Here is a 26,236-nt window from a genome sequence, read left to right as displayed (position 1 = left end):
TGAGGGATGGAGCAGATGAAGTGCACACTGTAGTTATAAAAGTGAGCTGCTTGTCAATTTTGATCATGTAACTGTGGGGTGCCATCAGAAGTTTGAATGGTTGCTGAATGATTTAAGCAAGGACTACGTACTACTTACTTAGATGACCATTCAAACCATCTTCTGGACTTTACATTGACTACTTGTAATTTAAATTAGGCATGTCCAATTCATGGCCAATGGGGGCATGCGGCCCTGGATAGCTAGTAATCTGGCTCCACAAGATCATTAAAAATATTTTAAAATAAAGGAAGTTATTTATATACTATTAATTATATTCAGAGATGGGTTGCTACCGGTTCGCACTGGTTTGGGTGAACAAGTAGTGGAATGTTGGCCTGGGTCGCAGAACTAGCGGCAATCCAGGCTGGCCACGCCTCTGAATTGGTTCCCAGGTTGCCGCAGCATTTGTTTTGCCGTTTTTTAATGTTCTGCGCATGTGCAGACCTATTTACAGGCAACTGTGCACACATGTAGAGCGCGCACCAAACCGACAGTAACACCGGCAGCAACCCACCCCTGATTATATTGTACAGGTAGTCCTTGAGTTACGGATGGAATGACCATTCCATTTGTAACCCGAAGATTCTTGGGAGTGAATCTCGTACCTTGAATGGGATCACTCCGTCCTTTCGCGCACGCATTCTCTAATCAAATGTGAGGCTTGTTAAGTGCACATGAGGTATTTCAGGGTGGGGAAGGCCATGGGGGAACCTAGTGATGGAACAGGGCACCTGCCTAAGGCCATTCAAGGTTTCCCCAACCCACTGAAATACTTCATGCTCCCCACAATTGCTTCACCCACCCACCCAACTTACTGTGCCGGGTCACTGACCTTGTGAAGATCTAGCAAGCAATCTCCTCTCTAGCATCACAGCTGTATGCACCCCTCCGATGCGCTGTTTGGGCTTCTGGAGGCATCCCCTGTCCCGTTGCAGGCCGAAATGGAGCTTTCAGGCGATCCACACAGGCCTGAATGGAGTATTGGAGGGGGAAATACACCCCCAGAAGCTCCATTTCAGCCTGCAATGGGCCAGGGGGGGGGGGGGCTTGGAAGCTCCATTTTGACATGCAACATGCTGGATGAATGCTGAAGAGCTTCTGCAGTTGTTCGTAAAGGCGAACAACTGCCGTGTTGCTGTAAAATTTGTAGTTTCAGGACTTGTTCATAAATGCTAGGGCAGTGATGGTGAACATTTTTGACATCGCGGGGGGGCTTATTTTCCCTTCAAGCCCACTGAGGGAGCAGCGCTGGGCTGAGGCGCCCCACTGGCCGTAGAACTTCTCTGAAATCTCCCTCCATGGACTTGAGAAAGAGGGAGGGAGAGTGTGTGCTCGCTCTCACCTCCCAGATGGCTTTTCTGGCAGAGCTCCCAATGGGGGAGATGGGGTTCCCTCCTCCTCCTGGAGCCCATTATGAAGGAGAAGCCCTGGCAGCCACGATGGGCGAGGAGGAATATGTGTGGGCGAGGAGGAATATGTGCCGGGGCTGTTGTCGCTTCCCTCCCTCCTCCCCCCCCCCCCGCTTGCCTGTCTCTTTAAATCGTGCCTCTTTGCCTAAAGGGTCAGAGCGGGACAAAGCAATTGGGAAAGGATTTGTATGTTTATGTGATGTGGAGGGGGGAGAATAAGATAAGGAGGAAGAAGGGAGGCATTTTGGCGCTCTCTTCTCTCCCAGACCCTGTATCCCTCCGCCCAGCTGGGGTTCATGGGTGCACTGCTTCTGGGCTCATCTGCCTCCTTACAGACATCAGATTCCCACCCTCCAGCACCCTCCCCCCAACATGGGAAAGGGAGGAAAAGGCGGGGCATCCCAACACAGGAACTTCTGCTATTTGGGAGGTCAGAGCGAGCTGAGAAGCCTCTGTTCTTCCTCCTTACCTTATTTCCCCACTCCCAAACACACACATAAACACACACACATATCTTTCCCAATTGCTTTCTATTGAGGATGAGGTCATTTCAGGGGGAGACAAAGAGGTGCGAATTAAAGAGACAGGCGAGCCGGGGTGGGAGAGACTGTTTCATGCAGCTTTTTAGCCCCGCAAATGATGGCGAGGAAGGGCACCCTCGCAGGTCAGCTGCTTTTGGCCCAGCAGAAGGGGAGGTCACAAGCCACCCCACCAAGAAAAGCAGTTGCTTCTGTTGCCTCCAAAGGCAGCTGATGTGGGTGGAAGGTGCTGGGCATCAGGGCCGCAGTCCCTGCACGATTTGTAATGGCGCTGAGAAAGCCGCAAGCCTAAAGGGATGCTTATCGCGTAATTTCGAACAGTCACCAAAGGAATGCTCGTAACCCATGGATTATTTGTATATATTTATATGTAGCCCAAGATAATTCCTTTTCAATCATTGTGGCCTAGAGTTGGCCACCCATACTTTAAATAAATAGCATGAATTAACTAATAGGCATGTTTGAGATTTGGACTAAATGACTGACCTAATGAATGTGGCCAGACTGCAGTAGTGCAATTACTTACTACCATTATCTTTAGAATTCTAGAATACTTGTCAAAATGTCAGCTTTCTTCTGCTTTATTTTTCCTATGGATACACTTTTAAATGAAGTACACCTGCTCTTATTTAACAATTACAGTACCTCCGTTAGCAACTATTTGCGAATACGATGGTAAGTATTAATTTTCGTGACCTCAAGACTGGACTACTGCAATGCGCTCTACATGGGGCAGCCCTTGAAGAGTATTCGGAGACTTCAACTCGTCCAGAACACAGCCGCGCGAGCGATTGTGGGTGCACCTCGGTACACCCACGTTACACCTATCCTCCGCGAGCTGCACTGGTTACCGATCAGTCTCCGGATACGCTTCAAGGTGCTAGTTGTAACTTATAAAGCCCTTCATGGTATTGGATCTGGGTACTTGAGAGACCGCCTGCTGCCAATTACCTCCCACAGACCCATTAGATCTCACAGGGTTGGCCTCCTCCGGGTGCCATCTACCAGCCAATGCCACCTGGCTATTACCCGGGGGAGGGCCTTCTCTGTGGCAGCTCTGGCCCTCTGGAATGAATTCCCCGCAGGGATTCGGACCCTCACCTCTCTCCAGGCCTTCTGAAAAGCCGTCAAAACCTGGCTTTGCCGGCAGACCTGGGGGTGATGAATTCCCTCCCCTCTCGACATGTATGGTTGTGCGACTGTTGTCTACTTTTATTATTTGTATTTTGTCTTTTATGTTCCCCCTTTTTTCCCCTTTGAATTGTTCGCCGCCCTGAGTCCTCCCGGAGAAGGGTGGCATACAAATAATAAAATACCAAAATACCAAATACCAAATTTTGCAACCAATGTGTGCAAAATGGTCATTCATGTGACAATAATGCACACCGAAGTAATGCTGGCATATAAGATAACTTTTATCTGAATGATATTTGTACCCTTATTTGCTAGATGTCTTTCTTACTTGGTAATGCTTAACTGGTCAAAAACTTCTGCATTTGATGAAAGTTTCCATTGAGAAAAGTAATAGGAAATAACATATCCAGATCTCCTTAATACTTTCATCTGGACTCAAATGCTTTGGAAAAAAATTATTATCAGGGGTTTATGTAAAAGTTGCATGATGTACAGTAAATCAGGATTCTTTTGTTTATTTGTTCATGTCTGCAAACACTTCAACAGTAAAGAGTCTTCAGCTTACAAAATGTGCATAGTGACAGTTCAAAGTTACAACAGGACTGAAAAGTTTTTCATCTAACAGTTGTAGTCTCACCATGGTCACATGATCAAAATTTGGCCATTTGGCAACTTACTCATATTTGTGAGGGTTGCAGGGCATATGGCCACTTTTTATGACCTTCTGACAAGCAAAGACAATTGGAAAGCCAGAATCACTTAACAACGTCACTAACTTAACTAGTATAATTCGTATTGCATTTAACTGGCAAGAAAGGTCATAAAATGGGGCAAAATTCACTTACAAATGTCTGACTTACTGTGTTTCTCTAAAAATAAGACAGGGTCTTATTTTCTTTTGGCCCACAAAATATGGCTTGGGCCTTATTTTCAGGGGAGGGCTTATTGTTTTGGGGTTGCTGGGTGGCTGCTCCCTTATGAGCAAGATCCCAAAGATCCGGGGACAGCCTCAGGGGCAAATAGCTGTGTGGCGCTGAAGCAACCACACTCACGAGCAGCCACCTTCAAAACCCATTTCCAGCCGGGCACAGCACCATTCACTGACCTACAGGTATCACCAAGCCGCGTGAGCGCCTGTATCCCGAAGGCATCAAGCAACGCAATCACCTCCCTCCTTGATTCCCGTGGCTTGGCACCTTTGGGATACCACTAGGTTGGTGAGCGGCGCTCTGCCTGGCCGGAAGGGGGGGTTGTCCAGAGGGCTTATTTACGGGGGAGAGCTTATATTTTTTTCCACCAGAAAAATGTGACATGGCGTTATTATCAGGACACGTCATATTTTCAGGAAAACACGGTAGCAACAGAAATTTTGGGCTCAATTGTGGTTGTAAATAGAGGTCTACGTGTATTAAGTAGCACATTTTTTTAATTGTGATGTGCATCATATCACAATAGAATACCTATCTGTTTGTGTGTATTTCTGGTTAGTGTAGTTATTTAGAAGAGTTCCAGTTCAGTCAGGTTTGTTGCCAGTTCATATTATGATCAGGCAAATACTTGTGCCCAGTTGATTCCCTCCTCCAGTCCTGTCACTGCCTTTAATTGGACTGTAGTAAGTACAGAGAAAATAGATGACTCACGCAATATACAAGTTCCCAGCATCCCCTTGTTAATGAGATGGCAAGTAGAAATGAATTGTAGATATTTTGAAGGCAACTTTGCAAGCTAATGTTTCTGCACCATTTATCTATTTTGCTGCTTCAAGTAGTAATTCCATCAGAGGACTGAAACTATGCCGCATGGGTGGGCAGAGGGTGTCTCTAAAATCTGGAACCAGATATTCATATCGTGTTTCCCTGAGAATAAGACAGGGTCTTATTTTCTTTTGACCCCCCCAAATTTTGCTTGGGCCTTATTATCGGGCGGGGGGTGTCTTATTGGTTTGGGGTTGCCAGGTGGCTGCTCTCTTGCGAGCGGGCGCCCGAAGAGCTGGGCGCAGCCTCAGGGGCAAACAGCTGTGTTGCGTTGTCACAACAACGCAATAAAGCTGCCATGAGGTGACTACGCTCATGAGCAGCCACCCGGCAACGCGCCTTTCCAGCCAGGTAGAGCACCACTCACCAACTCAGTAATATCCCAAATGCGCTAAGCCGCATAGCTCTCTGCCCGGCTGGAAAGAGAGGGTGTGCAAGCACTTGTTCTGCCTCCAGCTCACGTGGCTCCCAGACTCAACATGCCCAGCTCTCCCTGCAGGGCCAGGCCAGGGTGCCGCAGCCCCGCTGCTGCTGCCGCCACCGCCGCCATGCACCAAGCATAATCTGCTTCCAAACTCCGGAGATCCGCTGCCTAGAGCTCTATGGTTGTGGGCTGGCTGTGGGAAGCGTAGTCCCTGAGCGGCCGCTGCCGGAAGACTCGGCAGTGAATCTCGGGAGTTTGGAAGCCAGGCAGTGGGGCCACCATGCAGGGAGAGCTGGGCATGTTGAGGCTGGGAGGCACGCGAGCTGGGGGCAGAACAAGTGATCGCGCAACCTCTCCAGCTGGACAGAGCACCATGCGGCTTAGCATCTTTGGGATATTACTGGGTCAATGAATGGCGCTCTGCTCGGCTGGAAAGGGGCATTGCCGGGCGGTTGCTCATGAGAGCAGCTGCCTGGCAACTCCCCGCTCCAGCTGGGCACAGTGTCACCCACCAACCTGGCGGTATACCAAAGGCGTCAAGCAATGTGAGCACCTTTGCTCCCTAGTTCCTGTGGCTTTGCGCCTTCAAGATATCGCTAGGTTGGCGAGTGGCGCTCTGCCTGGCTGGAGGGGGTGTCCAGAGGCTTTATTATTGGGGGAGGGCGTATATTTTTGCCCACAGGAAAAATATGGCATGGCCTTATTATCAGGACATGTCATAATTTCAGGGAAACACGGTAGTATCAAAAATTTATAGTTTTTCTTCATCTGTGGAAGGGAGAGCTATTTGGCCACCTCCTGTGTGCTGCTTGGAGAGTCCAAGCATGGGTTAACTTCTGTCTATCTGCCCAGAGACTGAGTGTAAATTCTTTGGCTATACCTCCTGTTCTCTACTGCATCTAGTTTTCATCTCAGTCTAGCCCAGTAAGGATCTATCCAAAGAATTCTCAATACAGTGGAGATAGCATCCATGCATGGGTTAACACTGTCCACACTCTGAGTGTGATTAATAATTAATTAATACCCTTTATAACCCATCCCTATGGGTAGCTCCACCCAGCTTTCGACTCAGTCCACTATGAGGATGGTTGTGTTATCCTATTGCTCTAGTATGATTTGTCTTCACCTCAATTTATTCAAAATTATCTCAATTATTTCAAAATTGCAGTAAATCTTCTGTGGGTACAGCTGATATATCTTATCATAAAGGTCTAATAACTCTGGCGGTCCTTCTGGCCATGTTGGGCCACAAAGGCCTAGGCCTGTCAGATCCACGCCTCGCTGAGGCACCAGCTTTGGGTCTATCGGTGGGGGGAAAACGGAGTTTTGACAGCCTCAGACGATCATTGGCAGTAACGAGTGACCTGCTCCCCCACAGTCTTCTTTGATGGCTGCTGCTGTAGCAATAGCTACGAGACCTTTCTGCAAGCGTGGAGCAAGCTGTCTTCTATCAAGTGTTTTGAGTCGTGGCCGCTCATGAGAAGATGAGCGGAGGTGCGTACAGCTCGATCCCTCTCCACCGGATCCCTTGCAGTCACGTAGCACGATAGGGCTTATCAGCCTGATTATGCTGCCGGAGGAGCACCACAGCCAGTGCACAGCACACCTTCACCCAGGCAGTCCTTTGCCTCGCTTCTGAGGCTTCTAACAGCGACGGGAAATTAAAATGGCGCAAAGTGCTATTTTTGACTGCGGTCGGGCGGCAGAGAGAGGGGGGCACCATATTGTTCTCTGCACCTCAAGGCACAATAAGAGACGGTCGGAAAAAACACAAAACACTATTTTAAGCAGCAAGAGACATGTGCCCGTCATTTTGTCAAGCGCTCTGAGTCTCCCCACAATGGCAGACAGCAGCATGTCTGGGCCATTCGAAGCTAGTCCAGGTTTCATAGCAACAGCACAGGCTCCCTTCTCTCCAGCGAGACCCTCTACTTCTCAGGGTGGAGAGGGAACCAGAGCCCACAATAAGGCTTCCAAGGCCAGCAAGACCTCTAAGCCCCAAAAGAGCTTGAAGGTGACTGCTAAGGTCATACATACCAATCCTGACATCTTGGTACAATCAGTCCCGAGGGAACGGGCAGGCCTTGATCTTTCCCTCACAATTCAAGCTCTCTAGTCACATGGGTTCTCCATCAATGCAGCCCTAACCCTTCTGCTGTGTGTGGTTTGGGCAAAACTACCTCAGCTGCTGGGGTGTGACTGGCCCAATTGGGTTGCCAGTGGACCGTCACCATCGCCGACCGCCAATTTGGTCAGGTAGCCTTGGTGTTGGTTCTGAACTTCGGACCACGTTGCAGATGCAGTGGCAGGCTTTTCCCTTGCACTGAGAGCGACAAATTCAAAACTTTTTCCTTCATGCGCTTTTGGCTGCCAGATTGTCGCTCACCTGTTTTCCCTTGCAGATCGCCACGGGTGAGTGGATGGATCCTGTTCGGGTCGCTGAGTGGATCGCCACCACCTTTTATCACCGCAGCAGCGTCGGATTCTTGGCCAACACTGGTCATACTCTGTGAGTTACAGATCTGCTTTGGCGCAGATCTTTGCTGTTGGTGATTTGCACTCTTTTTCTCTATTGCAGTCAGCCCACTGATTAACCTGAGTGCCGCAGAGCCATTGAGGTTTGTGCAATTTTAGTATCCAGTTTTGCAGCCATCGGTGAGTGGTCCTCGACCTCCAGGACCTCTCTTTCTGCGGACTCTGCCCCTTGACGGTTGGCGCAGGACCCTTCTGGACATTAAGACGTGCTGTATTCAGCCACTTTTCCCTCAGTCAGATAGTGAAACAGTTGGACTTATTCCAGGATTGCAGAGAGAAAGACCTAGTAGGGAACAGCAACCAGGCAGAGCTCTCAATTAGCCACCAATGCAGGCCCGGCCCTAGGAAGGCTAGCGCTTCAGTGAGAGAGGCCTTGAGGGGAGTTAGGCTACAACGTTCCCCCATTTGGAAGGGAGCCAGGGGCTCAGACAAGGATGCTGCTAGACGCCAGAGGGCGTTAGAGAAACAATTTGCTAAGGTGCAGATACAGATCTCAGCTGGAGCCCAAGGTAACAGCCTACCTGGAGAGGTGGATATAGAAGTTCTCTTGCAACTGGAACATTCCCCCCCCCCATTTTAGAAGAGGAACATCGAGATTGGTCGCTATATGGCACCACAGGAGCCCTAGGTTCCCCAGCTCCCTCCATTGAGGAGTTTGTACCCTTTGACTGCAATGTCCCTGCAGATAGGGAGGCAACAGGCCCAATCAGATGGTCACCCCCATAGGCCACATTCACTCCCACTGCAGCGGGGCTGCGTCAATTAGAAGACCAGGGACCTGCCCTTTCTGAGGAGATGTGCAATGTCATCTCTCAGGCCATTTCCCAATGAATCGCTGAGGGGCTCCAACAAAGGGACCAGCGTCCTGCCAGACTAGCTCCAAAATGGCCACTTCCACAAGGCCTCGTCCCTCCTTATGCAGTGAGGAATCCATGTGGGGTAGGAAGACCAGGCTGACCAAGACCTATTGGAGGACAAAGGTCTTACTCTGGACAAGTCTGCCTTCACGGGGCTCCTTAAGCCGGGCTCTTTCAAGTCTCTTTTGTACAAGGCTAAGACCACCACTCATATGGGGTCACCCCTGAACAGATAACCACGGATCTTCAGGATCCCAGTGAGGGACTATTTAACAAACCTGTTAGGCACAGCAGATTATTCCATCTCCTAAGATGTTTGAAGACGTGATCCAGCCTCAGTGGTCACAGCCCTGCTCCCTAGCAGCCCCCCGTGACAGTGATAAGAAGCTCTATACAGTCAGTCCTAGCCTAGAAGAGCTTCTGCAATTGCCCTCTGTAGATGCTCCTGTGGCATCTTTGACTTCAGTATCTATTCTCCCTTCAGATCTGATGGAGGGTTTGAAGCAGAGGATAAGAAGGAAGAAAAATCATTCCATAAAACACATCAGGCAGCTGCCTGGGGCATCAAGGTTACCACTGCTGCCTCATTTTTCAATAGTTTCCTTCTCTGGCTTCGCCAAATGCAGGCTAGGTTGCCCCCAGAGGTTACCAGGCTGTGCCAGGACATTAACAAGTTGATAGCTGCAGCAGAGTTTTCTGCAGATGCTACCCTAAGTTCACATCCAGGGCCCTAGTGTCCAACGTTATTTCACATCACCTTCTGTCGTTCACCATTGGCACGTGGACATGAAGTCAAAATGGAAGTTTGACTCTGCTCCCTTCAAGGGAGGTAACCTCTTTGGGGACTCACTTGATCCCATTCTAATCGAGACCAAGGAAAAGAGGAAGGCTTTGCCTTACATGATGGAGTGGAGTGGGGTGAAGCGCAGAACTCCAACTTACTTTTGTAGCAATCCTTTTGGGTACCTGACACAAATAATAATTCCCCTTCATTTCAATGGATCCTACCCCCAGGGAACTGATCGTCCTCAGGACAGACAGCCATTTTGAGACAGAGGCAGGCAGTAGCCTGCCACAAGACAGCCATTTCGTGGATGGTTAGGCAACAGACCCTTCCATAAAAATAAGTGACCACCAACTGTCTCTTCTCATTGGAGGGCAGTTACAGCTTTTCGCTGTCCAATGTGAGATGATCACCACAAACGTGTGGGATTTACAGACAATAAAGCTGGGTCTTACCTTGGAGTTCAACTCCTTGCCCTCAAGGCACTTTTTCTGTTGTCCCACCCCCACCTGCCTCTCCAAAAACAGCCTCATGGGAACCAAAATGTGGCATCTGCTAGAGATCAGGGCCATAAAACCAATTCCTGTAGGGCAGGACAGGAGGGGCTTCTACTCCATCTTCTTTCTAGGGCCAAATAATTTGGTGTCTGTGTGAGTGTGTGTAGAGCAATCCTAGATCTGAAAAAGCTCAACGTCCACCTGGCGTACAAATGTTTCAAAATGCAATTCCTTCAAACGATCCTGGGATGCATCTGAGAGGGCAACCTCTTGACATCAATAGATCTAAAATGTTATCTCTATTATTCCAATTCACCTGTCCCAAAGAAGATTCCTGAGGTTCTACTACACAGGGCACCATTATCAATACAAGGTCCTGCTATTCGGCCTGTCATCAGCGCCCAGGACCTTCATTAAATTGTTAGCCGCAGTGGCAGCTCACCTCAGGGCAAGGCCAGTAAGATTTCAATGTTACTTGGATGACATCATCATCCAATCGTCGTCCCTACCACAAGCATCACAAGACCTCCCGGATTACAATGCAACCACTGCAAGCCCACGGTTTCTCCATAAACCTGGAGAAAAGTCACCTGACTTCCACCACCAGACTGTTCCACCTGGGAGCAGTGATATACACCTTGGGCTGCAAGGTTTTTCTCTCCCAGGAACGTAAGTATCAAAACTCTTGTGACCCTAGTTCGGAGGTCGCAAACTGTTGACAGTGATCCTTCTTTCTCATCTTCTGGGGAAGATGATCTCGTGTATCACAGTAGTTCTTTGGCTGCACGCAAGAACCCTCCAGTGGTTCCTCCCACCACAGCAGAGAGTCAGCACCAGCAGCTCCACTGCAACAGTTTGTGTTCCACCAAAGGTCATCCGCTCCCTCAGATGGTTGCTGTCTCTGGCCATGAAGAAGGGCTGCCTCTTCAAAGAGCCCAACCACCTGATCATTGCATCAGATGCCAGCCTATTTAACTGGGGTGCCCACCTACAGACTCGAGTAACTCAGGGCAGGTGGTCTTCAGAGGACCTGTCCCCCAACATCGATTGGCTGGAACTGAGGGCAGCGTGGCTGGCCCTCCGCCACTTCCTGAAGGAAATACAAGATTGCCATGTTCTTTTATTGACAGACAATGTAGCAACCAAAGTTCATGTCAATCATCAAGGGGGCACTCGATCAAAGTCCCTCATGGAGGAGGCAGAGGCTCTAGGACTGTGGGCAGAGAGCGTATGTCAGATCCAGCACATCTCCGGAATAGATAATACCCAAGCGGATTGGCTGAGCAGGACCACCATCAATCACTCAGAGTTGCGCCTGCATTCCAGACCTTTTCCAGCAGCTGTCGTTGAGGTTCGGCCAACCAACAGTCAACCAATTTACGTGGCCGGAGAACACCCATTTTCCCTGGTTTTTTTCCAGGTTCTAGTCACCCAGAGCAGAGGGTGTCAATGCCCGCTGCTGCCCTTGGCCTTGGGGTCTCCTGTACGCCTTTCTGCCACTCCCTCTTCTCCCCAGGGTGATCAGAAAGATCTCAGCAGAAGGGGTAGACGTTCTTCTAGTCACTCCCCATTGGCCCAGGCAGTTCATCGATAGCCAACCTGGGAGCTTTCCATTGTTTTACAAGCACTCACTTCTGCTCCGTTTGAACCATTGAGATACTCTAGCCTCCGGCATCTGACTTTTAAGACCACCTTTCTCATAGCTATCACATCGGCCAGGAGAATTTCAGAGTTAGCAGCGTTATCAGTAAGGGAGGACTTATGCATTATCCACCCAGATAATAAGATCATTCTGGCGATTTGATCATGCAGTAGTCTGTAGAAATATCAATTTAATTTTGGAATTGATTTTGGAAGTCGTGACCCGTCAAAACCGCGCTCGACTAAGCCGTGCCCGATTAAACCACGTCGCTGACGTCATCAACAGGGCGACAACAGCCAGCGCAGAGAAAGAAGGGCGCTTTAAATAGCGCTTTGAAAGCAAGCCGATTCAACTTATGGTAAGGGTTAGGGTTAGGTTTAGGGTTAGGTTTAGGGTTAGGTTAAGGGTTAGGATTAGGATTAGGTTTAGGGGGGTTAGGTTTAGGTTTAGGGGTTAATTTTAGGTTTAGCTTCTGTCTCCGTGCTGTTGTCGCCCTGTTGATGACGTCAGCTACGTGGTTTTGTCGAGCGCGGTTTAGTTGAACGTGGTTTTGTGGTGGAACCTTTGGAAGTGGGTTAATTGCATAGATATGGCCATTTACTGTTTACATCAAGTGAGACTGATGCATCATCAACAGTTTTATGTTAAATTATTAGAATTATTTCAATAATTTAATTATTGTAAGGAAAAAACTATCTTCAGAACGATTTTTACATTTGTTCAACTCTTCATTTTGATTATCAATAGATGTCATTAATTGCTTTAAAAGCACATTACCAATTTGTATCTGCATACTTCTTAGAATTGACCAAAATATAATTCAAGTTAAACACATCAGCTAAATATTGTTCAATTATTTTGCCTTTTCATAATAGCAACTTATATTTATTTAATGCATATATCCTTTCTTCAACTTCATGCTGCTACTTCTGTATGCCACTCCATTATTTCATACTGCTGGAATGCCAGAATTAGACAAGTATGTACAAATAATTATCTCATTCTTAAAGTTAGGGTTTCGGGTGGGGATACATGGAGCACTAAGTGACAATACAAAATATGAGGATTATTCCAAGATGAATATGAACAAATTTTGTTTAGTCAACAGCTTCTCTCCCTACTTATTGGGGTTTGTAACAATACATATTCTTGTTCATGGAATACCTGCATAGATAAAGGCATTTAAGTTTGTAACATCATACATAGCCATTTGTTATAGTCATTGGGAGAAGTATAAGAGCATATATGATGACTACAAAATTTAAAACAGGGAAAACTAATTCACACCCCATAAGGTTTTCATAACTAAATTTATGTACACATAGTCCTCTCTTAATGACCCTAATTTGGACTGGCAATTCCGCTGCAACGTGAAGCAGTTGCTAATTGGAAAATCTGTGTTTTCCATTCCTAAAGAGACAAAGTTAGTCAGATTTAAGTCTGCCTCCTAACCACTCCCCCACCCTTTTGATACTTGAGTATCTGTTTACTGTCTTAAACTAAAGCAATGCAATCATATTGCAGCTGGGAGCCATGGGCATGCTACGTAAATAGCTACAGTACTCTCTTGAAATCTTTTGCTCTCCAATCCACTTTGCAAGGAGTTTGGGAAGAAAAAAACAAGCAATTTTAATAGATAATCTTTCCTTTGCTTGACTTTTCTACTGTCAGCATAAACACATCCTCTCAAAGTTTAAAAGAGCATGTGTTTTACTCTCTTGAAATCTTGAAGAAGCTTCTTGAATGAGAAGTGAAACATCTTCAAAGAAAAATCAGAAAGTCCAGTTGCCTCTTGAAAAAGCACCTTTGCGACAACATGACCTGGATGACTAAGAATCTCCATAGACACTTGCAGTCTGTTTTCTCCAGTCTCTCTGCTCTGCAAGAGAGTAGGAAGAATCCTTTCTTTGATCCTTTCCTAACTGATGTGACATGATCACATTGCTTTAAATGCATAGAAGAGCAAATAGCTTATTTTCTTGAAATTTCTTTCTCTCAAATATCTGTACTCTGCAGGGGTGGATGGAATACCAGGAGATTTTTGTAGAGAATCTCTCTCTTGCTTTATCTTCCATCTCCCTTGCAGAGCAGGGAGATTGGAGAATGAGTAAGCTGTTTGCTCTTCTGCACAGTGAAAGCATTGTGATCATGCTGATAGTGGAAAAAGGTCATGCAAAGGAGAGATTGTCTACAGAAATTGCTTGCTTTTTCTCTCCCATTGCCTCTGCAGAGCAGAGAGATTGAAGAGAAAGTGATTTCAGAAGAGTAAGCTATTTTCGTAATTGCTGCAGTTCCTAGCCCCAGGTGCCACTGAGATTTTCTCTGAAGGATTGAAGGTTGTAAATGAGCCGTAGAGTTATTTTTTCAGTACCATTCAAACAGTTATTGAATGAATAGTCAGTAAAAAAGAACCAACTATAAATATCTTTAAGTTAAGAAATCATGGGATATCTTTTACAAATGTTTAATGCACTCTGCATGATTATTCTACATACGTTCTCACAATCAGACTAGATAAATAAGCAAAAGAACTAAACCAGATTTGAAAATTGTGGCATTACTTTCAAAGTACTATTAGTGTTTTCATAAGATTTAGTACCTCCTTTAATGAGCAATTTCAATCAGATGTTTCCTTTACCTCATCAGTTTCACATATTGATTAGGAAGCATTTTGGCCAATTGCTCTACAGAACTGCATCTTCATTGATATTCCATATTTTTCGGAGTATAAGATGCACCGGAGTATAAGACGCACCAAGGTTTTGAAGAGGCAAATTTTAAAAAAGTAGGTAGATAGATAGAGGGATGGAGAGGGAGAGAAAGAAAGAGAAATACAGTAGGTAGGTAGGTAGAGAGAGAGTAGGTAGGTAGGTAGATAAAGAGATAGAGAGAGAGAGAAATACAGTAGGTAGGTAGGGAGAGAGAGTGTGTAGGTAGGTAGGTAGAGGGATAGAGAGAGAGAAATAGAAAGAGAGAGAGAAATACAGTAGATAGGTAGGGAGAGAGTGGGTAAGTAGGTAGGTAGGGATAGGTAGAGGGATAGAGAGAAATAGAAAAAGAAATACAGTAGATAGGGAGAGAGAGAGAGAGAATAGGTAGGTAGGTAGGCAGGTAAAGCGATAGAGAGAAATACAGGAGGGAGAGAGGGTGTGTGGGTAGGTAGGTAGATAGAGGGATAGACGGAGAGAGAAATACAGTAGGGAGGGAGGGAGAGAGTGAGTAGGTAGGTAGATGTTTCCAGGTGTATTTATCCATGTGCTGGAGAAGGAAATCACTGACATACCTTAAGACTTTTTTTCTGCTGGCACAGCTCTTGATCATTGTAATTCTCATCAGTTAAAGAGCTTTCCAAAAGGAAAAAAAAGTTTTTGCACTCTGCAAACCTCCGAAAAACAGCCCGTTTTACTGCTGGGGGGGGGCAAAATGGTCCATTTTTTGCTCATTTCTGCCCTCCCCAGCCCCCAGGAGCTCTCTGAAAGCCTTCATCGGGGTATGCACGGCCGTTTTCCGTTTTGGTGAAGGAGGCGGGGCTTTGGGAGGCAAAAAAATGCTGTATTCGATGTATAAGACGCATCCAGATTTTCAGCCTCTTTTGAGGAAAAAAAGATGCGTCTTATACTCTGAAAAATACGGTATTTTAGCTGTCTTGTATGAACTGCTCTGTTCAGCTCATGCCATAGCAGCCAGTTCAGACTAAGGTTAGGAGTTTTCGCTCAATCATTCCAAAATGTGAATTTTTTTCCTGCTTCAGCCATTCTAATTATTATTAGATGTATGTATGTATGTATGTATGTATGTATGTATGTATGTATGTATGTATGTATGTATGTATAGGCCAAGAGTGAATGACTGGTCCAAGGTCACTCAGCTGCCTTTTATGCTTAAGAGAAGCTTACAATCAACAGTTTCCTGGTGTTTAGGCCAGCACCTTAGCCACTCCAGTGGCTATCTATTGTTTTTCTTTTGCTTTGTTCTCCTTCTCAGTTCTGCATGGTTTATTTATGTTACTAGACAACTTAAAAGTAGTCATTGAGTTACAACCATCTGTTCAGTAACAATTCAGGGTTACAACCTCACGGGACAAATGGTAGTTACAACTTCTCAAAAAATTCCTGGTGTTGCAGTACCCCTGCATAATTTGGGTATTTGGTGATGATCCACATTTACAACCTGTTGCAGCATCCCATAGTCATGTTTTCTTCCCTGTGCTAACTGGCTCTACTTCACCTTTCTTTCCCCATCTTGTCCTTTGAGTGCCTCACACTCCACTGCCTACTTTGTCACCCCCTGCCACCAACTTTCTTGCTCCTGATGCTGGCCCAGGATAAAGATGCTGGGTGAAGACAGAGCCTCAGGATGCATGCAGCAGAGTGATAGAGCTGGCAGAGGAAGCAGAATGATGGTGTAGCTAGAGTACCCCATCTCACTGCCTAACAAAATTTCAACCCTCATGCCACGCCACCCCCATGATTACATAGTTGCAACACTTGGCAACTGACTTACACTTAGGACTGTTGCAGCACCCCACGTTTATGTGATAGCCATTTTCACCCTTCTCTGCTGGCTTCCACATTGACTTTGCTTGTGGAAGGACAGCAGGGTAGGTTGCACGTTGCTCTGATAAACAGGAGCCACACCATCCATTCTCCTTTGGAGCATTGCCAAGTGCAGAGAGTAGATTCAGAATAATATATTTTGATAAATCAATTTTCATGCTATATCTGTTGAAACGAATTGAATATTTTTCAAACCCTACAATCATTAATGTTGGAAGTGGTTTGTATTTACATGAGAGAAATACCAGGACTAGGAATCCTCAAGTGTTTTGCACTCTGGACTATGTTTAACACTTTAAGACAGTGTTCCCCAATGTTTCCAGTTTTTCAGACTGTTGGGGAAGTGGATTGTTTCATGCAAGTGGACGACAAACACACATGCAGGCCGCTCCATTTACACGAGCGTTTGCACACCCGCCTGCTGCTCACTCAAATGCAGCATGTGATCACTACTAACACAAGTGAGATTGCCTGTGTTTGCTGGTCGTTTCTGTGGCCCAGTTGCAATTTCCTCATGGCACTAGTGGGCTGTGGGCCATAGGTTGGTGACCCCTGCCTTAAGAGCATATTGTTGGCACTTAACATGATATGGATTGTTGTACCAGAACAGCAAACTAATGAGGATATTTCCCTTTTCCATCTTTAGTCTCCAGGATACAGTTATTTGTAATGTTTAAAATGCATTGTTTTTCTGGGTAAATGTTCATATTTTTAAGCCAAACAATGAACTGTGGTAATTGTTGTTTTTGTAAAACACATCTATTTAAACCATGCCTTGTTTAACAAGTTATGCAGTTGGGTAAATGCACAAAATGCATTAACCTCCAAAGTGTTTTAGTTGAATGTTAGGCATGATCTTTAATTCATTTATTTCTGTGACTTCTTCACATGTTTAACACTACAAATATGCATTATTTCTGGGAAGGTTTCCCTTCCCGCACACATATTGGTACTTCTAAGCCATGACATGATGCAATAGAAAACAACAAAGCCATGGTTTTGCAGAACTATTAAAACATATTCATTTCTCTTCCCCATTACCCACTTCCTAGCTTAAGAACATTTATATTTTACTTGTGTTGCTGAATTTCTCTTGCATGAGCTGGCAATACAGCTTTTTATTTTTTTTACTAGAACTGGTGGGAGGCATAGGAATGTTCATAGATTAATTATTCACTTGTATAGTAAGAAACTTTTCACCCAACTATAATTACACAACTCCTACAATATGCTGTGCTCAAACAAATCAAATCAGTTATCTTTTAATATGGTAGTACAGTTTAGTTTTCGTTGATATTTTTTTTTATAATTGAAATTGAGACCAGAAGACTTTCTGGAAGATACGATTTTCATTTTTTCCTCTTGAAAAAGGAGGGGTGTTTTGTTTGTTCACTTTTAATGTATATTAAATCTATGGTACAGTACAGTGTTAAGATATTTTTCAGCCAAAATGCTGGAAAATCATGCCATCATTTTTGTGGTTGTGATTGGAATGTTTGCCTACCCTCCATAGTTAAACAAATCTAATCATTAAGCTTTACTTAAGCACATTTGACTATACCTTATAAACTCAGTCCCAGTTTTAGGAAGGGAGCCTTGTAATAAGATCTGTTTGATGTGATCTGTTACTAGAACCCATGTTGGCTTCTAGTAATAGCTATGGTTCCAGGTGTTCACAGATCCATTGCTTGATTATCTTTTCCAGAATCTTCCCAGGGATTGATGTCAAACTGATAGATCTGTTTCCTGGATCCATTTTATTCTCCGTTTTTTAAAAAGATAGGAACCACATCAGCTCTTTTCCAGACCTCTAGTAGTTCCCATTGCTCCTAGATATTTGAAATATATTATTCAGTGATTTCGGGATTACATCTGCCATCTCTTTGAGAACTCTGGGATGTAATCCATCTGGTCCTGGTTATTTGAAGTTCTTTAGGATAGGCAGGTATTATTTTACCATTTTCTTGCCTATTTTAATTTATATTTCTAGTCTGATGCAAAGAATGAATTAAGCAATTCTACTTTCTTCCTGCTGTGGACATTTCCTTTCTTTTTTCTTGTTTTTTACAAGTTGAAAGAAACCATTGTTGTTGTTGTTGTTGTTGTTGTTGTTGTTGTACAATTGTATCACAGCGGCCAGTTGTTTCGCCGGATTTGGCATTGGTTACTAGTCGGGCCCCACCCAGGGGCCTAGGACGTCGTAACGTATTTTCGTAATATGCGTGCAGATCCAAGCAGTGCGGCTTTTTGCATTTGACTGATGGTGATTTTGTCAATTTTTAACTGTTTTAAATGTAATTCCAGTGCTTTTGGAATAGCACCCAGTGTGCCAATTACCACTGGAATTACCACTGCTGGTTTGTGCCATAGTCGTTGAATTTCGATTTTTAAGTCCTGGTATCTTGCGATTTTTTCATGTTCCTTCTCGGCGACCCTGCTATCACCTGGTATTGCGATGTCTATGATTGTGACCTTATTTTTCTCAACCAGTGTGATGTCTGGTGTATTATGCGCCAGTATTTTGTCGGTTTGTATACGGAAATCCCACAAGATCTTGACCATCTGATTTTCTGTGACTTTTTCAGGCTGATGTTCCCACCAGTTTGTTGCTGTTTTAATATTATAATTTTTGCACAAATTCCAATGGATCATTTGTGCTACTGAATTGTGCCGCAATTTATAATCAGTCTGCGCGATTTTTTTACAGCAGCTGAGTATGTGATATTAATATTAATATGTGATATTATTATTATTATTATTATTATTATTATTATTATTATTATTATTATTATTATTTGACATTTGTTGCAAGTCTTACTTTGTTTTGACCCTTAGGTTTCCTGGCTTTATCTTTGCAAGTTCTGCCTCTTTGTTGGTATTCTGCCTTAGTTATGTGCCCCTCTCTCCCATTTTTTGTACTTATCCATTTTGACTTTCAGTTTATTGGGTGTTGTTTATGCCACCAGCCTGGTTTTTTTCTTGAATCTCTTTTATTTTTTCAGGGCTTTTATAATCCCATTTTTCAGAGTCTCCCAAGCCTTTTCATTTATTTTCTCCTTTAAGATTTTCATTCACGGAATCCTTCCCAATCCTAAATTCCTTGAAATTGGCTCTCTTAAAGCCTAAACACTAGTTTGATTTTGTTTTATTGCTTATTGTTTTATTGCTTTATTGTTAAGGCCCAACGATATAGTGAAACATTTAAAATGGGTATCTGTAAATTGTAGCTAGCAGACACAGAATTCTGAACTGTGAACTTGAATGTCCTTGGTAATATTTTCTATTCTTTTGGCACCCTCTCCTGGGTGTCTTCTATACTGCAGTGCTTTGTAAGAAGAGTATTCACTGCAGTTTCTTATAGTACAAAATATTGTTTTGGGATGCAAGACTAAAGCATAGGAAAGAGAAAAAAATTCACTTTCCATTAACTGCTAACAAATTTAAGTTCATGATTTTAGCATTTCATAATTTTCCCCCCAGCTTTTAAAACATGACCAATTAGGACTTATAACAAAATAATGAATAAAATGACTAATGAATAAAAATCAATATACTAGTCATACCAGTAATGTATCTCTAAAAGTATGTTTGTATAATATGTTTAAAATGTATTAACATCTATTATTAAGTAGCATAGATTATTGAGATTATAAAAATAAAATACTCAAATTCTATCAATGTTTATTTTAGGATGGCAATATTAAAAGCATTGAATTGTTTAGTTTTCTCATTGAAAGTTGAGTATAACATTTTTTAAAAACCCACTGCATCGCTTATCAAAGTATTCCAAAGGTGCTTTTTCAAGAGACAACTGAACTTTCTGGTTTTTCTTTGAAAACGTTTAGCTTCTCATCCAAGAAGCTTCTTCAGCGCTGACTGGATGGTGGGGAACGGAATGATTTATACTCCTTGCAGACAGCTGGAAATTTGCATTCTTTTTAGAGAGCCATTAAGGCCAGTGGTCCCCAACCCCCGGTCCGCGGAGTACCTGGCACCGGGCCGCGCAGCGGCCGGGGGCCATGCAACGGCCGACTCTTCACTCATGCAGCGCCGTTGCCGGAGGGGGGGAGCTACGCGGAAGCACAGGAGCAAGTGAGGCGAGGAGGAAGAATCCCCCGCTACTACACCACCTCCGCCCCCTCCCCGAGTCAGCCATCCCCTCAGTGAACGCCTCCGCCTCTTTCTCCTTTCTCGCCTGAGTCGGCTCGCCTGGAAGCGAGGCGAGGAGGGGGCGGACCATGCGCTGGAAGCGGAGCCCTTGGAGGCCCTGGCAGCTTCCCCGCCCGGCCTTGGCTTGTGAGAAGGAACGGCGGGAGAGGTAGAGAGAGAGAGAGAGAGAGAACGTCGGGCAGCCGAGGGCGGGGGGGGTCTTTTGAGGGGAGATGGGGGGCAGCGCACGGTGAAAAAGCGGCGGTCTTGCCCACCCCTTCCCTGCCTCCCGCCCGCTGCAGTTGCCGCAGCCAGGGGTGGGGGCTCGGTGCCTGAAGTCTCTTGCCTCTCTTCTAAAATTTCGCCAACGGGCATCGGTGAAGCGTGCTCTTTCTCTTCCTCACAAAACACATTTCCTTTCCCCCCACGCGTAGTTATTGGCGATATGGACTCTTGGAGGCTGCGCTCCCGGGTCGCGTTTCCTTTTTGCAGCCCACGAGAATGCCTGGTTCTGAGCCTCAAAAAACGAGAGTTCTCTTAAGGCTGCAAAAAAGGAATATACTTTGGTCCTTGAAGCGCTTTTCCTGTTATTTGGACATTGTGTGTGTGTGTGTGTGTGTGTGTGTGTGTGTGTGTGTGTGTGTGTGTGTATATATATATATATATATATATATATATATATATATATATATATATATATATCTGTAGTCCATAATATAGTGATGATTTAAAAAAAAATTAGTTGAGCACATGGAATCTTTTTTCTTTTAGTATATTTTGAAGGTGGGGGCCCACTTTGTTATTTAAGATAGTATCTCCTTTTATATATGGTAGTGAAGATACCTAATACTCCCACCCACTATTTTCCCCACGACAATCAATGTGTCGTCGCGAACAATGCCCCTCCACCCCTGCGCGCGCTCAGCGGGCCACGGTAAAATTATCAAAGGCTGACTGGTCCGTGGAGATAAAAAGGTTGGGGACCACTGATTAAGGCCACCAGGAGGTTTATCTGTGTCCTCAGGGTCACCTGAGTGATGCAAATGAGTGTGGAGCATTCTCGGAACTGTTGAGCGGACTGTGTTTTAGACGGGAGACAGCTGATGTCATTATGCCTCCCCCTATATTGAGAGAGGGTTGTTCAATTTTGACATATATGGCCTCTTTGACCCCTCTTTTAAACCAGTGGCCCTATTTTTTAAATGCAGATGGACTGCTGAATCTAGTCCTGATGGGTTTCTTTTTCTATGTTGTGCCATGCATTTATGAATAAAACTTCATACTGAATTGCAGATCACTGTAGTTTTGTTTTCTAAAAATTGTATTTTAGATATAAGTTAAATTCAGGATGAGCGGCGCAGTGGCCTAGAGGTGAAGATGTCGCCTCACACTCAGGAGGCTGAGAGTTCAATCCTAGGCAGCAACTGATGTTTTTCTATCAGGGAACAAAGAGTAAATATCTGCTGCGAACTCTGCATAGGTGTCAAGAAGGGCATCCAGGCAGTAAGCACTCAGCTCTTTTCAGTCACCCTGACTCCACTGATAAAAGGGATTAGAGCAGCAGTTCTCAACCTGTGGGTCGCGACCCCTTTGGGGGTCGAAAGACCCTTTCACAGGGGTCGCCTAAGACCATTGGAAAAGATATATTTTTGATGGTCTTAGGAACCGAGACACCTGCGTGCCAGTGTTTGGAGCCAGGGGAGTGGCGGCGGCAAGCGCTGCCTTGAGAAAGAGTGGGGCTACCTGACAGGAGCCGCGGCACGAGGACAACCGGCACCCAGCCAATTGTGACACGAGAGGCACCGGTGGGCGGATCGGACGGCTGGGCTTGATGAGGGGAGGGGGAGAATGGAGTGCCTGAGCACCAGCGAGGCAGCGCCCTGAGAGGTGGCCAGGCTGAGTTCGGTCTCCCAGCAGTGAAGGGAGAGGAGGGGACGCTGAGAAGAAGGAGCTGAGAACCGAAGCGGGAAGGATGGTGACGATGTCCCTTCCACCTCCTCGGAGGCTCGGAAGTTTACGCGGGTGCTCTGCAACAGCTGGCTCCAGACATTCGGGTTTTCCCTTTTCTGTAAAAACTTCTGTCCATTCACAAGAAGACCCACCTTCGTTTCCTTCCCGCGATATCTATGAATTAATGAGTGGTTGGAAAACTTGGGAGCAAGAGGATTCCAGGAGTTTAGGGGCGGAGGGGGAAAAAGGTAGCAGTCCCAAAACATCTTCAGCAGCCGCTTTGAAAAAAAAATAAAGCACTACATCTTTTTAGTTTTAGGTTTTAAGCTTCCATGCTTAGAATAGAATGAAATGGAATAGGAAAATGGAATGGGATGGGATGGGAATAGGAATGAAATAGGAATAGGATAGAATAGAATAGAATGAAATAGGAATAGAATGAAATAGAAATGTTTATTGGTGAAGTGTGATAAGACACACAAGGAATTTGTCTCCAGTGCACCAAATCACAGTGTACATATAAACAGCAATAGGTCATAGGTCATAATAATAGTTACAATCAATAGTTACAAACAACAATTGATAAATCATAAAGAACCAGTAGAACAAGATGAAAAATAGGAGGGAATATCCAACCTAGTACTGTATTTCTTTTTGACCCATTTTTTTTACTGTCTGTCTGCTCCGTTTTATTTTTATTTTGTTACCAACTGAAATTTTCATGGACTTTTTGTAACAAGGTTAGAGGTTATATCATATATATTATTTTCATTAGCAAACCATTTCACAATATATACTTACATATTCTTTTTGTGATTAATCACTATGCTTTAATTATGTCCATTTGTAATAATGAAAATACATCATGCATATCAGATATTTACATTATGAATCATAACAGTAGCAAAATTACAGTTTGAAGTAGCAACGAAAATAATTTTATGGTTGGGGGTCACCACAACATGAGAAACTATTAAAGGGTCGCGGCTTTGGAAGGTTGAGAACCACTGGATTAGAGGGATGTAAAATGAATAAATGTGGAATTTAGGATAGCCACAACACAACTGATGTCTCTGCTTTTTTCCCCCAAAGTATATTTATTATTCTACTATTAAATAATATTTTCAGTTTGGTGAATTATTAAAAAGAATCTTAGGTTCCGGTATGTTTCTGAAAGGGACACTGGGGTGGGGGGGGGAGGGCAAGAATGAAGTTAAGGATATACTAATAATTCTAGAGAAAACAGTCAGGATTTAACTTTTAAATGTACCTTTATGAGTGTTGGACCATCAGCTATCTTCATATTCTTTAGAAGAAAAATGAATGCATATTGGCTTGCTCTGGTTTTCTTTTTATTGAAAACCAGAGCACTTTTCTTATATTAATATTTTTTGTGACGTGTTCTAAGTGATATAGTACTTAACATCCTTGGGGAATCTCAGTTTAGTGATTGACTTCACCTTGGTTCAAAATTGCACTCAGCCATATTATTGCTTAGTATTAGAGCCTGTCAGCCACTCATCAATTTTCCCTTATTTCCCCAGGCAAAGGTGATTAAAGCCATATTTTCTTTATTCCTATCTACCTTTGTTTTCTCTGCTACCATTGTTTATTTTGTGTGCTTTTTATATTGTTCACTGTTTAAAATGTATTAATAATTTGTAACATCATTGGGAGTTGGGCAGAATATACAATTAATTAATTTATGAATTTGCTTTGCAGAGTGACTGGTACAGAATGCAATGGGATCGATAGCATGTCTTCAGAGAGTGGCCCTGGGACAAGACTGAGAAATTTGTCAGTAATGGGGGATGGACTAGAAGCTACACAAATGTCTACAACACAGGCACAGACCCAACCCCAACAAGGCAATCCTTCATCCATTAACCCATCTCCACCTGAGACCTCAAATCCTAGTAAACCCAAGCGCATGACCAACCAACTACAGTACCTACTCAAAGTGGTGCTCAGGACACTATGGAAACATCAGTTTTCATGGCCTTTCCAGCAGCCTGTGGATGCTGTCAAGCTAAACCTCCCTGTAAGTACACCTAACATGAGGAAAGGAAATTTAAACGTAAGTGAATTTTTAAAAAAACCATTTGTGGACAGCAAACAAAGAATGGGTTTGTTTTGGAAGATATAACAACCACAAACTATAAATATGCTGTTTTATGAGGATGAAAAAGCAAAATATGTGTTAGTTTTTCTTCAGAGTCCCTGATAAATTGGAAACCATCAAAAACATGCTGTGGGCTACTTTTTAAAAATATGAATATGAAGCAAAAGAGGATTATAGTAAAATAAGGATAATAATATAGATAGATTATATTAGTTGCCATAATAGGTACAGGGATATGCAATTCCTCAGTTCTTCGACCGTGTCTGTCTAATTTAGATACATAATTTCTTGAGTAGAAGTTATATCATTCTACACTCTGAATTAATAGTGTTAAATAAGTATTTATTATAAGGACAATATTGTCTTAACAGAAAGATGTGTAAAGTGTATTTAAAGTCATAGTAACAGCCATATGTGATTTGTATTCTCCAACTAGAAATCTGTTTCTATTATGACTTGACTGGACATGACCATTCTTTTTCCTTGTCCTGCTCAAGCTGTGTTCTTACTGAAGTTTACTGCAGAGGGAAAATGCATTTGATTTAGTCATTGTCCAATTCTAGACAAATGAAAAGTTTTTGATGTGAATACAGGTAATCCTTATTTAGCAATTGCAATTGGGGCCAAGAACACAAATTGTTAAGTGAAGCATTTGCTAAGTGAAAAATCATGACTGCAACTATGCTTATGATCTTACTCAGGCCAATACGCATTAATTGATTAATGATTGACATGTGACCGAAAGAGATGGTGAAAAAGTTGTAAATGAGGACATTGGTTGCAGAGTTACTTCTTCATCACCATAGTAACTGCTGTCCAGGCAATCACTAAGCAAGGACTACCTGCTCTTTACTTGGAAAAGGGACCATTTATGTGTTTTTGAAGTTTTGAAAAAGATACCTTCTTTACTTTTCTTTGCTTCTTTATCTTTCTTAAATTAGTGAATTAAAATTATGTATATACATATATACACACATACCCTAAGGTAGATATAGTAAGGTAGAAGTAATAAAAAAGAATTGGCCAACAGCCAATTTTCAACTATTGGTTTAGGAGAAGAGCTGAAACTTTTGGCAACGCCCAGTCTAGTCAGTATAATTAAAATTCTGGTTTGATGGCACTTTAGATACAGATTCCATACTTTGTCTAAGTAGGACTATCGGATGATCAAGATAGAGGCAGTTGTTGCCTAACAACCATTTGTTCAGTGATTGTTCACAATTACAGTGACACTGACTGAAGGCATTTAGAGCAGTGCCAGAAATTACAGCCATTGCAATCTCCCAAGATCACCTGATTGTGATCTGAGCCCTTGGCAACCTATTCACACTTCACCCATGTTTTCCCCAAAATAAGACCCTGTCTTATATTTGGGTGGCTCCAAAATAAGCACTAGGGCTTATTTTCAGGGATGCCTTATTTTTTCCCCATGTATGGGGAGGCCCACTTCTGTTTGCTCGTGATCTTAATCGCCCAAGAGGCCACACGGCGTGCCAGTACTGCTACTGCAAAATGGGGATGTGGCACTGCCCCATATGAGAGCCCTGCAGCCAAGCCATCCTTGCAGCAGTGGCTCCAGCAGCCCTATCCAGCAGAACCCCACATGGCTGCCGACCCACTGCTGCTTGCGGCTGCAATGAGCAGGCAAACCAAGAGATGATGGGATGCAGGGGGCAGCCAATCATGGGAGACTCATCTTCTCATCTCTTGGCTTGCCTGTGGCCCGCATGGTGCATTGGATCACCTGCCTTCCCCCCCCCCCCTCTGCCTTTGTCTGCTGCTTGGACAGGTAATCAACTCATTGCTGTGCAGTGCAGGCTGTGGCTCTTGCCCGACTCTGTC

General features: G+C 44.1%; 1 protein-coding gene across 10 annotated transcripts in view; it reads left to right on the top strand.

Moving 5' to 3' along the window:
* Positions 1-26,236, top strand: part of BRD4 (bromodomain containing 4) — a 92,059-nt gene that overhangs the window by 26,285 nt on the left and 39,538 nt on the right. For 5 of the 10 annotated variants that reach the window (XM_014055926.2, XM_014055924.2, XM_087709756.1 and 2 more), the window contains one exon: positions 23,995-24,349. In XM_014055926.2, the coding sequence (XP_013911401.2) occupies positions 24,029-24,349 (321 nt within the window). In that variant the 5' untranslated portion in view covers positions 23,995-24,028. Of the gene's footprint in view, positions 1-7,704; positions 7,812-23,994; positions 24,350-26,236 lie in introns of all 10 variants that reach the window. The other 5 variants (XM_014055918.2, XM_014055919.2, XM_014055921.2 and 2 more) reach the window with 2 other exon arrangements.

This window comes from Thamnophis sirtalis, unplaced genomic scaffold (assembly GCF_051295495.1).
Source record: "Thamnophis sirtalis isolate CommonGarterSnake01/CBP01778 unplaced genomic scaffold, rThaSir2_p1.2 scaffold_3, whole genome shotgun sequence".
In the NCBI taxonomy this organism is placed as follows: domain Eukaryota; kingdom Metazoa; phylum Chordata; class Lepidosauria; order Squamata; family Natricidae; genus Thamnophis; species Thamnophis sirtalis.
The sequence above is the reverse complement of the archived record's forward strand: the minus strand, read 5'-3'. Positions and strand labels throughout refer to the sequence as shown.